At 41.2% G+C, this 15037-nt stretch overlaps 2 protein-coding genes across 10 annotated transcripts in view; one reads left to right on the forward strand and one right to left on the reverse strand.

Moving 5' to 3' along the window:
* The window catches only part of NFKB1 (nuclear factor kappa B subunit 1), a 56657-nt gene extending 51249 nt beyond the window's left edge, over positions 1 to 5408 (forward strand). For all 4 annotated transcript variants that reach the window (XM_071555929.1, XM_071555926.1, XM_071555927.1 and 1 more), the window contains exons 19-24: positions 549 to 651; positions 1552 to 1676; positions 2021 to 2087; positions 2392 to 2564; positions 2700 to 2877; positions 4506 to 5408. In XM_071555929.1, the coding sequence (XP_071412030.1) occupies positions 549 to 651; positions 1552 to 1676; positions 2021 to 2087; positions 2392 to 2564; positions 2700 to 2877; positions 4506 to 4693 (834 nt within the window). In that variant the 3' untranslated portion in view covers positions 4694 to 5408. The remainder of the gene's footprint in view (positions 1 to 548; positions 652 to 1551; positions 1677 to 2020; positions 2088 to 2391; positions 2565 to 2699; positions 2878 to 4505) is intronic.
* The window catches only part of MANBA (mannosidase beta), a 58178-nt gene continuing 44534 nt past the window's right edge, over positions 1394 to 15037 (reverse strand). The window contains exons 17-22 of one of the 6 annotated variants that reach the window (XM_071555934.1): positions 11940 to 14090; positions 9112 to 9160; positions 8579 to 8693; positions 5889 to 5975; positions 3974 to 4103; positions 1394 to 2857 (exon numbers count right to left, since the gene is read on the reverse strand). In XM_071555934.1, coding sequence (XP_071412035.1) covers positions 13866 to 14090 — 225 coding nt within the window. In that variant the 3' untranslated portion in view covers positions 1394 to 2857; positions 3974 to 4103; positions 5889 to 5975; ... (1 more) ...; positions 9112 to 9160; positions 11940 to 13865. Of the gene's footprint in view, positions 2858 to 3973; positions 4401 to 5888; positions 5976 to 8578; positions 8694 to 9111; positions 14091 to 15037 lie in introns of all 6 variants that reach the window. The other 5 variants (XM_071555930.1, XM_071555933.1, XM_071555932.1 and 2 more) reach the window with 5 other exon arrangements.

Here is a 15037-nt window from a genome sequence, read left to right on the forward strand (position 1 = left end):
CTGACAGCCAATGAAGTTACTCATGAACAAGTTCATCACTACTTCTGTGTGAAATAGAGATGTGCATAGAGATATAGTTGTGCATATCTATAAATATTTGTCTCATCTCTAACACCTTGATCCTGGTGTTCTTCATTCTGCACACCCGCTGCTGCGTAGCTTTCCTTGGTGTATGGATGTGCCACCAGCCTGGCTGCTCTTCTGAAGAGCAGCACAAAAGCAGATTTCTGTGCCACCCATTCAGACTTCAAAGGCCACAGATAATCAGATGGCAGAACTATTAACACAGAGTGCAAAGTGGCGTTTACGTACCTGACCCCTTTGGGTACACTGTGCCTCCTGCTGTAACAGTGGAGCACACAACCACCATCTGTCCCTGATGCAGACTGTTTAGTTCTTTACCAATTCCTTCTTTTCAGACATTAGCTTTTATGCAAACAAGCATGGAATGGTGCTTTCTTGCACAGTAGCAGTGTTTATGCAGACATGAGCCTCTGCAGCTGTATTGTATAGATTTCTTTTCTTTTTGTCATTCAATAAAAACGTAGGGTGATGCAGATGTGGACAGCACTACATATGATGGGACAACTCCACTCCACATAGCAGCTGGAAGGGGCTCTACAAAATTGACAGCAGTTCTCAAAGCAGCAGGTATGAAAATAGATCTTTGCTGGAGACTTTTCTTCCACAGTGATGAAAATTGAAGTGAGAAGGCCGCAAGCAGAAAAGAATATTCCAGTGAACTTGTTTAATGAGCAGAGGAAGTCAGATGTTAAAAGCCTGAAGGTCTGAGTTTCCTCAGAAAGTCCTAGTTTGAGGTGCTATACTAACCACTCTTCAGCACCATCTAATCGCTAAAAAGGCAAATTATGTTGGTCAAGAAAAATCTCTTGAGCACTACTGGAAGTTCTTTGAATATTTCTTTGTGTAGCTTTTATAGCTGAAGAAGTGGGAAAGAGACCTTGTTACATAGCTGAGATAAGTTTTGGACTGCTTTAGAAACAACAAAAAAGCCCATCACTGACACAGGAGCTTGTTAGTGTCTCCTATTTAAGGTCACTTCGGAATAATTAGATTTGAATATTTATTGGAACATTCTGTCAGTTGTATTTAACCCTGATTTTTGTCCTCTGAAACAGAAACACAGGCTTCCCAGTGATGTGGCTGTCTGCTTGGTGTTTTAAAAATACCCACACTTGCTCTGACACTATAAAAAGCAGCACCACACCATTGCTTCATCACATACATGCTCCACTCTGTGCAAGCTAAGATGGGAGTGGAAGTCAACTGATACAACCAGAGCTCTTTCATTGGGCCATAATGCTCTGCTTGTAATTTTTTCCCCTCTTTATAATGGAGAGTAGCACTACACAGAGATGGCACAGCACTTAAATATAATTGTAAAGAGTTATTTACTAGTTTAATATAAAATACCATTTAGCTGAAGTAAATAAATTAGCTGTTTTGCCAGAAATGCATATTTTAAATATTGCTGAAAAGCAACTTGAAGCCTTTTTTTCTTAGGATTTTTTTTGCACACTTGTTTTCCAGGTGCAAATCCTCACATTGAGAACTTTGAGCCATTGTTTGATCTAGATGATGTGAAAAATGGTGAAGACTATGATGAAGGGATTGTGCCTGGAACAACACCACTGGATATGGCAGCTAACTGTGAGGTACATAATCTGGGTTTTTTTCTGGGGTTTGAGGTTTTTTGTGGGTTTTTTCTAATTATAGAGTGCAGCTCTCTCAGCCAACTCCTTTCACTGCATCAACAGTTATTTCAGTGGTGACAAGCAACTAATTTGCCATCAAAAATTAAACTAATTCAGCCACAAAACTCTCCCAATGAAATAGCATTGGAAGAAAGCTCCACTTAACAGACTACTGTATCTCAGAGAGGAACAAAATGCTGATTTACAGAGGGATTTAGGGCTTTACACAATACTGCTGAGAGTTGTCAAGATAATGGATACTAACCAGGTTTCTGCCAAATACTGATTTTAATGTATTCTCTTAGGTGTATGACATATTAAATGGCAAGCCCTACAAGTCAACAGAGGTTTCGGAGAACTTGCTGACACCAGGTAACATCTATAAAGACCTGATAATATCCTGCTAACAAGTAATTGAGTTCTCAAACTGTAATGGCAGCAGGTACCCTCCCACCCACTCGCTCACAGAATGAGCTGATTCCCTTAAGGTCACAAGGACACAAAGGGAGTACATTTTTCTTGTAGCCTCGTTAATGGCATTGCTACACATTTTCAGTATTACAGCAATACATTTGTAAACACTAGGATTGGACTCTTAACACACTCTTCAGTTTGGATTAGAAATTAACTGGTGCATGATTTGTGTAAATAATAAACATATTTCTCTGTTCCCCAGGAAATTTGAGAGAGCTGAATGAAAGTTCCAGGATGCAGCTTTACAAACTATTGGAATTGCCTGATCCAACCAAAAACTGGTCCACTCTAGCACAAAAACTGGGTCTTGGCATACTTAACAATGCCTTCAGGTTGAGCCCTTCTCCATCAAAAACTCTGCTAGATAACTATGAGGTAATGTGGCTGTAAAAAGTTACAAAGAACATTCAGACACGTAGAGAATGTTGTCCTCCTGCACGGTGAAACAGTGCAACCCTTCACTTTTAGCCAGCCTAGGTAATGGTGAGCATCTGGTGTCTTCTCTCTTAGGTTTCTGGTGGTACAATTCAGGAGTTGATGGCTGCTTTGAGACAGATGGATCACAGAGAAGCCATTGAAGTAATTCAGCAAGCACTTTGCATCTCACACAGCCCATCTCACCTGGAGAACAGTACAGCAAAAGTTCTTCCGTCGTCATCACCACTCACCTTTGCAAAAGAAGAGACAGGTAAAATTGGCAACACAACATGTTTTTCAGTTCTTCCACCCCACCCTGGACTGCGGATAGATTTTACACTTCCTTTCATGCAATGCCTCAGCTGCTTACTGGTTTCAGAAATATTTTACTGCAGCATGACTTTATTGTCACAGATATTTGCTAGGCCTATGAGAGAGGAAAAAGGACCATTTGAATCAGCATGCCTGCATCACAGTATTGAATATACTGCCTCCTCTTTCTAAAGCCAGACATCTGCCATTTGCTGATGTTAATGCCATGGATGTTCTGGGAATAAGTTTCAAAAGACAAACTAGGCAATGATCTCCCAGGCATGTATGAGTGCCATTAGCTTTTGACTTCTTTCTGCCCTCTCATATCTAGATACACAAAAATGTTTTGGGCTCATAAACTTCTCAGTAAGACTTTGGTATCGATCTTCTCTTTCTGCAGTGTGTAGCACTCCAAATTGGCCCACTGATGGTGTAAGCAGAGAAAGGGGGGATGGCTGAGGTTACAGAGGACCTCAGGCAGTCCTGCTGTCCAACTACCTATTCAAAGCAGGGCCAGTATAACGTTACATGGGTTTGCCCTTGTCATGTCAAGTTCAGAGCATCTTCAATTATGGAGGTCCTACTGTGGTTTTTGGCAAGGGACTTTACTAACATTAAAACAGAGGTTTTGAGAAATCAGTTATCAGGGATGTTCAGGCATCACCTGGCCATGTTAAGTAACAAAAACATTTGGGTTTTTACTGTTCAAACACCAGTAGTGCTGCCTGTACCCTAATGTGGAAACTTACTTACACCCTGTGTGAAAATACTGTAGATATTTCTGGAAAGAAAAAAAGAAACATCATAGCCACTAACATTGCCAGTTTACTCTCTATGGAAAAATGTTCAGTCATGGAATGAACCTTTACCCCTACCTAAAAATGTGCTTATACACATATTACCCCTTTAGATTAATCACGAAGGGTAAGAGAGGTTCTGCTCCTTTACAACATGAATGGACTGCATCATATCGTTTAAGATGCTTGTTTAGAAAAATGAGACTGAACTCTTAATACACCAACCACTGTTCTAGTCACAGTGATCTCCCATCGTACCTTGAACTCCAATACTGATCCCTTACAGTCAGGCACTCCTCTTGTGGACTGTGCACAGGTGATAGCTGCTGCTGACTTGTTTGTATTTCAGGTGAAGAAAATTGTTCAAGTATTTGTCTCAAAAAGAAATCTGTGAATAACATTGAAATAACATGAGAAAGTTTTAGGACCTTCATCCTGTGCAGTTTAGGGGCTGTACAGTGCATGGAGTCTGTACCTGATAACCTTCTGCCCTGCTACTGCCACAGTCAGGCAGAGTCCTGACCAACGCGCAGTGACAGCATTAGTGTCAGCGGCCTTCTCATGCCATCCAAACTCGAACTGCAAGTTGAGCTCTGCCAGCAGTATGTCAGATCACAGCTTTGGTGGCCTGATAGCATTCAGCACTGCTTTTCCTATTATAACACCTCGTGCCAGAGTGATTTTCCTGTGGAAGAGGTTTGACCCTATTGGTTTGCATTGCTTAGGCTTTTCTGAAAGCAGCATTACTCAAGCCACACAATGACATATTTCCCTTTTCCCTCTCCCTCAGGTGAGCTTTATAACAGCAAATTTCAAGACAACGAAAGCACATGTGACAGTGGTGTGGAGACCTCATTCCGCAAACTGAGTTTTACTTATTCAGACTCTCTGAACAGCAAGTCATCAGTAACACTGAGCAAAATGGCCCTGGGCTACGGACATGAAAGTTCACTGCAAAGCAATTATATAGCTGAATAGCAATGTTCAATTAGCAAAGTGCAGTTACAGGAACAAATGCGACATTTAAAATCACATCAGTGTCTTCCTGGCCAGAGGGAAGTAAATTCAAAACCAAAAGGGCGCTGGAAGAATCTCACCTGAACCCACGACAACTTCAGCATTCAACTCCTGGCCATTGGTTCCTTCCTCAAGTACATTTAATTTTATTAATTTACAAGCCATATACAATAACCTGGGCTCTACTGCCACATTAATACATAGGATTGGACGCTGTGAAACACTGACTGAGCTCTTCTGGGTGGTGAGGATTTTCTTTTACAGATGAAAGTCACTCCTTGTTAATGCATAATATGAACTCACTTAATAAAGAGGTAAGGCACAGAGCAATCAAAGGATACAGTTTCTAGCTGCTCTCTTCATAATTTTTGCAGCACAGTTGCACAAAAAAGCTCCTAAAATAGCTGGCTGAGAAAAATCAGTACTTTAATCATAACAGTAACAACTCAGAGAAAAAAGAGAATCCTAAAAAAAAGGCATCTTGTACATTTCAAATATGTATTTAAACTTAACTTTGGTGCCTCATTCAAAATTTTTTTCAAGTTTGGCATTTTCCTACTTGTAAATAGTTTTTTTATATCTGTTCCTGTTTGAAAAAAAGCAGACTTTTTAAATGCTTATTTTTATTTTACTTTTATAATAAAACCCCAAAATTAATTCTCTTGTCTGTGTTTGCTGTGATTTTTACATATCTTTCAAGTAGAGTTATTGAAGACTTAGCATTTCAGTTTTAGGCACTGACACAAGATCATGCTGATTTCTGAATACAAAAATAAATAAAGGGTTGCAAGCCACCTGTCTTAAAGCTTGAAGCATCATTTATGGTGGGAGAGCAGGAGCATCAGCAACTGCTGAGCAGCTGTGCTTTGGAATTAAAGCCTCCCTCTTTAGTTTTAGTTCTCATAATTACGGCAGCAAGTGTTCATTTACACTGAAACCAACTATTTTGTGTCTCAGCGAAACTCTGATGAGACAGTTCTCCTTTGGGCTATCTAGAAACTCCTGTAGTAACACTGCTCCTGAGCAGTGTTTCTTGTTTCACAGTAATTCTGAGATGTTGAGTGTAACTGCTTCTCTGGCCCAACTAAGAGGACAGAGCAGGTATCAGATTTCATGATAAAAAAGCAAAGCACAGCATGGTACCATTGTCACTCACCTGTAGCCAGTTTTCATGGCACAAAGATGGAGATTTGACAGGGTGGTTCTTGGCTCAGTTCAGTCTTCAGTAACTTGGGTGTCACTCCTGAGAAAAGGAATCACAATAAATACATGAGAATGGTTACATTTAGAGCAGTAGTTGCTCTAATGAATTAAACCCATGAGGAATGAAAAAACCTTGTGAACTTATTTTATATTCAGCTGAATTACTCTTTTAACTACTTTCAGAGAAATAGGATGAGTAATAGTAAAAACGCCATTCTTTCAATTACTGTATGTATAACCTACCTATGCAGTGTCTAGAGCATATAGATTTTTGTTCAATTTATGTACTTGTCCAGTGTTGTCTTTGTATTGCAGCTCTAACAGAAACAGGCAAAGGTTCTCCTATTCTGGGGTTGGAATGGCTTTTTGAACCCTAACAGAGCTGCTGTCCAAGTCAAACACACCTGCTGCCACAGAATCTCCATCAAAACTCAAGGGGCTGGCAAAGATTTTTAAGGTTTCTACAATCCTGCAGGTCCACCAGGGCACTCTAGCTGTTGATTCGCAGCATTTTAGCCTCAGTTCTGACAAACTCTGCTTTTAAACCACCAGAATGCACCTGGGCTTGTATTTCCTTAAGCACCTCATGACCAAATGTTGTATAATAGCTGTTCAGCAGTTTAGTGATCATGCAATGAACAGCAGGTCCCCTTGGCCCTGTGTACTGACGTACTTTAAATGGCAGTCTGGTGGCTTCTTTCCTTGCAGCATCTAAGTTTCAGTATATTTAACAAAAGAGGCCTTAGTCTTTTTTTTTTCATCTCTTAGGAGAAAGAAAAATACTAAAAGTATTCTCAGTAATTCAAACTGGAACACTAAATTTTTACAGTTGAGTCACAAAATAGGACAACTTTTCCCATCTGCATTAGCCGTCTGCATCTTCCACACAGTGTATTAGAACTAGGCAAGAGCAGGAAGTAGAACACACCAACTAGTATAGGACACACCACAGAAAGTGGCAAGACATTTACTAGAAGAGATTTGTGTCTTGTGTAGTTTTGTTTGGCAGAGCAAACCTACTGGAGAGCCTAGTGTCTACTGCAAGCAGCTCAGTGAAAAGAAAATGGTAAATACACAACTGCACTCTTCTGCTTGACTTTTTTTTTACTAGTAGTGGTCAACCAGTACAGGGTACACTGATTCTTGCACTGATGGCACCTCGGAGAAGGTCAGGCTCCTTGCAGGTGTGAGGATGATGGCAACATTGTGGGATGAGGCTTAGCAAGGAACAGTGAAAAGGATACAGAAGAGTCTTGAAACATTTAAAGCAAATGTGTTTGCATCAAGAAAACTGTCAAGATGTATTTATGGACCTCATCATCATATCTCCTCACCTCAAACAGATTTATCCTTACACTTCGTTGCCAAGAAAAGTGGTGCCATTCTAAGTTCACAAGTGTGATGGAATAAACTACAGCTACAGTCCTGCAAGAATCTGGAAATCAGCTGCCTGAAAGTCCTGTCTACACCTGGCTTACAGAGAGAAACCTCTCTTACTTAGAGAGCAGTAATTGTATAACTCAGGCTTAAGATTTTCATTCCACGCAGCAAGTTAACGTGGACCACGCTACACATTGTAGCACGGGGTGTCATTCCCATTCTATTCCATATTAACCCGAGGAAACAAAACTGAGCAGGCAATTATTCACTTAGTTCTTAGAAGTAAGTTTCGGGTTTTTTTAAGATATGTGCAGAAACAGCAAGAAAGGAGTTTCTAGAATAATTTTTTTTCATTAGAAGTTTCAATAAAACCTACCCAACATGTCAAACTTAACGGTGTCTCTGCACTGTGGCTGGATGAACAGTTCTGACTAGGCCTATGCCACACTGGGCTCTTCCAGTGCACTGCACCACACTGCAAAAAGCCTGGTGCCTATTTCCATTAGCAATGAAAGCAGTGAGGTCGGAGATATGAGCACATATCATTAACCAACAACCACACATTGATCCTTAGAAGGTGATTTCATGGGTTTGTTCTTCTGAGTGCTCATCAGGCTTCCTCTGACAGTAACTGCACAGATTTATCTGAAACACTTGAAATAATGGTAAGAAAGGTTATGTAATGAAGCTTTTTATCCCCTGGAAGGTAAACTTTGGGCATTCTCAGTCCAGTTTAGTATTAGATTTTAAATTAATTACAGTGAGGATCAAAATCTGAAATAATTCTAGACTTGATCTGCATCTGCAGTGGAACAAAGCTTGCTCCATTACTTTGCTATTGTACTGCAGTAATAAACAACAGAAACTTGCAGAATGCAGCAGAAGTTGTGACAACAGATCACTACAGATCTTCTCTCCGTTTGATGTAAAATGGGTTATTCAGAAAGTTAAACTGCCCTGGATTTTAGATTGGCTGCCAAAGCTCCAAGTTTCTTGGCATCATCTTTGGATGTATTTGCAAACTTGGAAATGAGTGTGGTAGTGCAAAGTTCTAGGAAGCATTCTGAAATTCTGTGGACTGCAGGAATCTTACCTATATGTGGTGGTACATGAAGTGTCTTTTCTCCCTTGTCTGGGCAAGTAAAATGCTTTCTTCCTACATTTAAGAAAAAAAAGCCACTCTCCTTGCTCCCTCTAGGTAAGTGAGAGGAATGGTAGTGCCCATTTGTTAGCTCAGACTGCAATGGTCAAGTCAATACTCACCCACCATCCACAGCTTTTGGCTCTTCCGGACGATCACCTCTTGCAATAGAGCAGTTCTAAAGTAACTGCTGAAGGCACAGTCCAAACTTCTGCTGGCTTCAAAAGATTCCTGTGGCTACAGGCAAAAGGCAACACAATTACCAAGGACTCGATTTTCTGTGCTGAGCATTATGAAGCAGCGAGATGCCCCATTTAGAGGCAGGCTGTACAATGTCTGTTACTATTCAAAGCCTACGGAGGTTTCCCCAGGGCCTCATTTAAATGCTATAGCAATTTTTCAGCCATCCATTCATCCCTGCTTTATTCACAATACAGAGAAGCTCTGGCAGACCAGTGGCCTTCATTACATACTGCAAGGGAAAAAAAAACACTTGTGACAGACAACACCTGTTGACCTGTGGCCTGCTGTGGCCCTGGCCAACATTCTGCTGAGTCAGCACACACAGACACACAGAGAGCAGCATCGCCCTCTGGGACAGCCAATAGAACACTGTCTGCCACAAAGAAAGGAACATGACTATTGATTGCCTCACCTCTCCTTCAGATGTGCAGTCACCTCAGTATCTTCTTGTCTTTAGCATCCTAGAGAAGAAAGTCTATTTGGCTACAGTACAAACCAAAATCTGTAGCCAGAGCACTTCCAGATGGGTAGCAGATGACTAGATACACAAAACATGTCAATGTTCTAAACACTGGGCCTGCTTCTTCATGTGCTGTCCTTGGATGCCCACCACACTGGGCAACCCAACCATGGCTTCCTATTGTCCTACCTCTGCCATGGAACAAGAAGACATGAAGCTTTCCCCTCTTTCTTTCATAGGAGACCACCTGAGGGCTGGCTCACATCATCACTCATTTACAGCTGTTGGGGCAATGGGCCAAAGCTTAAATCCTGGTATATTCCCTGTTGGTCAGACAGAATCACAGGGTCAGCATGCCCAAGTATGACTATTTAGTTTACTTAAAACAGGTAAAGGAGGACTGCTACAACATGACAAGAGAGAAGCTGCAATGCCTGGCAATTGCAATATTTGCAAAGAGGTATCAGAGGCTGGTATTTAATGTTTTGGGGTTTCACCACCACGAAAGTGGATTGAAACTTTCAGCTCCTGCATCTGACAACAGCTGCTTCCCCAGTAGGTCACCAGTTCAACAGACTATACTGTCTTGGAGCTCTGTTCTGGATTACCCAGCTCCCCACCAGATCACAAAACCTAGCTCAATCCAGTGGTTCCAATAAGAGTAGTATCCTTGCTACCACAGCCATTCCCCCTCAGAGCCAACCAGGTCCCTAGACTGCCACAAAGTAAAAAATCTATGCAAAGAAAGAGCAATCCTGAACCACTCTGAACTCACAGAGCCCATCAAGAAACCTCATGCAGACCACCAAGAACAGATCCTGGCAAGCAGCCATGCTCACCACCCTCCTCCTGATACCTCAGGGTGTTGTTTCCCTTCATGCTGTGGTGGCCCAGACCAGAAACACCTTTTATTTGGGCTATCATACATAATGAAAATCAAACCAGATATTTACAGGTGTCTACCAACTGACTCTACTTTCTACAGAAAGATGCCCTTTTTTCATCCAAGCTTTGGTTTTCTACCCTAATTAAACTAAAGTGGGACTTTAGTTTCACTGTCGTGTAGCATCTGACTGGAAAGAAGAGTTATGTTAACCAAATTATTTGACTGGAACATGTCCTTAAACATTCTAACCACAAGTTCCTGGATGACTCAATTTACCACTCAGAGGGTAAGAAAGAAAACTGTGATTCTGACAACACAAAGGCTGGCTTGTAGGCTACAAAACCCAACTGTCCTGTCCTAAGAAACTCAGTGGCCTGTTTCTTTGTTCCTGACACTGCTACCAGAGCCTGAAGTGCTCTCTGTTGCACATCTGCAAAACCAAAAGGGGACTAATAGAAGTAAAAGTACCGAAGAGAGATATTCCTATAAGCCAGAAAAACTGCCCAGGCCTCAAGGTATGCAAACAATAGGTAATGATGAAAACTATGGAAAACTATGAACACTTTCTTAGAGCGGAACTTTTAGATATATTTGCAAGCTCTTTTCCTGGAGAAGATGCAGAACTTGAAAAAGCTTCCAAGGACACACTCCAGTAAACTGGAGTAAAGTTAAGTCTTCCTTGTGTGGCAGAAAGTACCAATATAGAGGTGCCCCCTAAAGCTCAGAATGGTCTCTGCAAGTCCTGAATGGGTTCAGAGCCAAATCTCTGGCAGAGAGCAGTTTTAGAACAACAAATCAGCCAAAGCCATTCAGGATTCCTCCCAAACCTGCTCTCAAGTTCTGCTCTGGAAGAGCATTTGTCATGGCTGAGGGGTACTCTGGCTGCTACTCTTGCCATCAGCAGAGAACAGCCCAGAGGGGGCCTGAGAGCAAACAAAGGCCATCAGCACAAGTAAACTCACTGATCCTTGAACAAAACATTGCAAGGCTGCACTCTGAAAGAACACTGATGAGACCAGTCCCCTCTACTGCTGCCACCAATAATTTAATGGCAGTGAGGACAAGCACCATGACAATCACCATGTGCTCCTCCTAACACTCCTGCTGCTGAAAACCCGTCCATCAGACAGAACTGGCCATACAGGTGCTGCCCCCGAGCTGCAACAACACTCAGGGGGCTACAGATGGATACACTGATACAGGTGCTGGGTACCCTGAAGATCTCTTCTTCTGCATTCCTATCTCTGCCCTGATCTGAGACAACAGAAAAACAATGCGACCAAGTATACAGCACAGTATGTAACTGTGAAAGTACCAAGGGGAAATGGTTAACCAAAGCACATGTTACAGCCACTGCTGCACGGGGGAGAGAACAGCTTCTATACAAACCTACTTCAGCACCAGGAAACCAAAAGGACATATCAGGACAATAATGGAAGTGAACCTCCCCATTACCTTCTGTCTACTGTCCTGGTAGAAGTTAGTTGCATAGCCACTTCATCACTTACTAACCATGTACCACAAAATTTCTTTTACGATTTTGCCTAAAATTTGTGACAGGCTAAGCGAGGTCATAGTTATCAAAATTCATGGTTTGTAGCTTCTAGCAATCCAAAACCTCTTTCCTACATATCTCAAACTTCACTCATATGCTGAGATACACTAAGAACAAATATCACTTATCTCCAGATAGTCCTCTTGATTGTCTTTAAACAAATTACTCTATCAAGGTTTTACTTATTTAACACTATAAAGTGCCGATTCTATCTAGATGTTGCTGGAAGACACATTTCTTCATCAACGTAAGAGAAAGATATCAACAAAACCTGCCCTTTCCCAGTACATTTCAGCAGTCTTTATTAACCATATTTTCTTCACATTTTTTCATCCTTACCTTATATTGACTCCACTGCTGCTTTGATTCCATTTTGATCACAGGACACCGACAAAACTGAAGAAATTTTCTTGTATTGTTGGCAGAGGATGCCTTTCAGATAACTTAATTTCCTTTATCAATGCCTGCATTTTCTAACTGTTAAGATTTACTCGTGACCGTCATTTTCCCTATTTATTTTACACAACCTATAACCATGGGCATATACACATCCATATTTTGATTGTTTTCATGTTCTCTTCTAGCTAGGACAAGTTTTGAATCTGAAGAAACCTCCTCTGCAACTGCAGTTAGTTGTTTTGGTAACCTAATAAAGAATTTGTAAGCAACTTCCATTTAACATTTCCCTTTCATCTTTAAGTTCTTTCTCTTGCTCAGGACTATGTCAGTTTTTTGTAACACTCAATTCAAAAGCATCAGAGATCACCACGGATCAGTCAATACAGTCATCTTTCTGCCCATTTAAACTGTGATCACTGTAAGAAAACCCCCAGTCCAAGGTCTCTAAGTGTCCAGTGGAACAGCCACTTTACCCACACATGCTCAAGACCCCCCACACCACCAGCAAGTATCACCCACATGGTGCTTTTACAGCACAGATGGACATCACTGGTAGAGCTTGTTCAAACACCACCTGTTGTGGTGCTGATTCTGCTTTGCAAGAAAATTAATACTTGCTTGGACTGAGAGGGGATTCCTGTGGAACCCCAACAAGATCCCAGCCATCTGACAGAAAGCCCACTGTTTAGTAACCTGCCCACAGAGCAGGTCGGTTGCCTGGATTTCCTGACAGCCAAACCCTCAGGCTTTCAGCTCCACAGGCTACAGCAGTCTCCCACACTGAAGCAAGCTTATTTTCTTTGTATCAAATGCTGAAGTGAGATGACATTTCTATGAGAAACCTAAACATTTTAAAAACAACTTAGCTGGAAACAGAATAAAAGGTGAACCACCATTACTTTGCATAGACTGAGTTCAACATACAACCAGAACTAATAATAAGTCAAGAGCGTCTTCTATGGAGAACGCATGCACAGTGGAAATAAAATGCTGAGATTTTTCTTTGTTGGAAAGAGTGTGGAGCTCAGGGTCACTCATGAGGAATGCCAGGAGGTAACAGAAGGACACTGCTGTACAGCCAGAGTGAGAAGAGCAGCCCCTGCACTCTGCATTTACTAGAGAAAAAGCAGCTACTTGTAACTCTGTGGTCCTCTTACATGACCATTTCTTCTCTGCACTGCCTCCTTTCTCTTGGCACCTTTGGCTAACTCTTCTCCCTGCTCCTCTTCTCACATGCTCCATTATGTGGGATCCCACACAGCAGCAAAAGGTTTGTGACTGCACCTGCTGCTCTCTGGAAATAGTCAAAGCTAGATGCAGAGATCCTAAAAGCTGTTTCTCATTTTGCATGAAAAGAGAGCAGAAAACAAGTCTTATATGGAATTCCTCTTTCAGAGGGGGGAACAGATCAGCCCAGGTTTCATGCCATGCAGGAGGCAGGCAGAACACCTAATGGAGTGACAGCCACAGATCTGAAAGAGTAGGACTAGTGCTCTTCTGATCTGGGAGTAGATATATCAAACAGCCTGAAGTGGAGGCATATTTGTGGAGGTGGTCCCAGCTTCATTTCCTGCCCTTCCCCCTACTCCCCAGCGTACCTTGCTGTTACCGTCAAATGAATATCCACATACAGCATAGTGAAACTAGAAAAACTATGGATGTACTTTCAAAGCACCACATATATTGCATGTAAGCTTTGCTGTTGGTATCTTTACATTGAACCAACAGTTAAAATTCACAAATGACAGGAACAGACAGCAAGTTATCCAGTCAGCTCAAACTGTATGCCACTTCAACGTCAGTCAAACTCTTCTAATTTTTTTCTCCTCCTGTTTTACTCTTTATCCAGAAGGAAATGAAATATTCTCAGACAATGTCCAGCAGGGTGGTCAAGGTTAGAGATTTTTCTAGTTCTTCAACACTGGTAGACTCCCAAGGATAAAACACAACCACTTTCTTCTTTTCAGTCATGAGGAAACCATTATCACTAAATCTGCCTTTTATACTCCCTACATCCAGAGAAACGAAAGGAGCAATTGCAGTGGTCTGAAGAACAAATATGTAAATATCATCTTGTTGGGACACAGAGGCCTGAAAGAGAAATAATAAACACATAAATAAATAAATAATGAAAATGTGTATGTTAAAGAAGACTCCAGTTACACCCAAACTGGAAAAAGCCCTGCTTGTCTGTAAAACATACTGAGCAATCACATTTGCTCAAAGTTACTATTCTTTTCTGGAAACCAACAGGATTCATGTGCAAGAATCATGCAAAAATTGCAAAAGTTACTATAACCTTCCTACAGAATACTACAGATGGTGGAAAAATGCCAAAGTGTTATCACTCTACCACCTTTTTATGAAAATAACTGAAGAAATGGTAATCTGACTTGTACATACTACTGGTATCCTGTGCTTACTGCAGTAAAGGAAATTTTTCCTCTCTTAACGCTTCATTCAACCTACCAATGAGTCTGCCATTCCAATTACATTCATAAAAGAAATACACAGAAGCAAAGGATAGTAAAAAAACATGGTAACACGGGAGGTCATCTCATCTCAACAGAACACAGCAGTGAAGCCCTTTTACTATTTAGTAAAATATACTAAAAAAAAAGTTGTAAAATATCAGGACAAAGTATAATGTTTTATATCAAGTTCTACCAGTAGTTAATCTCAGAGAGACTTAAAATCTCAATCAAGATGCATTTTCATGCAGCACTCTCTGTTCACCATACAGAAATACTACACTACATAATTTTCCAATACCAATTAACTATATTATATTCAGTGCAGATGTCACATTCCAGTTACATGAAAAGGAACAATTTTCATTTTTTAAAAAAAGCACACATTCTTTACATTTTGTGTTTTCTGAAGAAGCACTGTCTTCATGCTTTTTAAAGTAACACTATAAACAGGCAGTTAAATGCCTCCCTGACATCCAGTCTCGGAAGCTTAGTAGGGTCAGCCCCGGATTAGTACTTGGATGGGAGACTCCTGGGAAATGCCGGGTGCTGTAGGTTCTAGTCCTG

The sequence above is a fragment of the Pithys albifrons genome, chromosome 5, assembly GCF_047495875.1.
Source record: "Pithys albifrons albifrons isolate INPA30051 chromosome 5, PitAlb_v1, whole genome shotgun sequence".
NCBI lineage: Eukaryota > Metazoa > Chordata > Aves > Passeriformes > Thamnophilidae > Pithys > Pithys albifrons.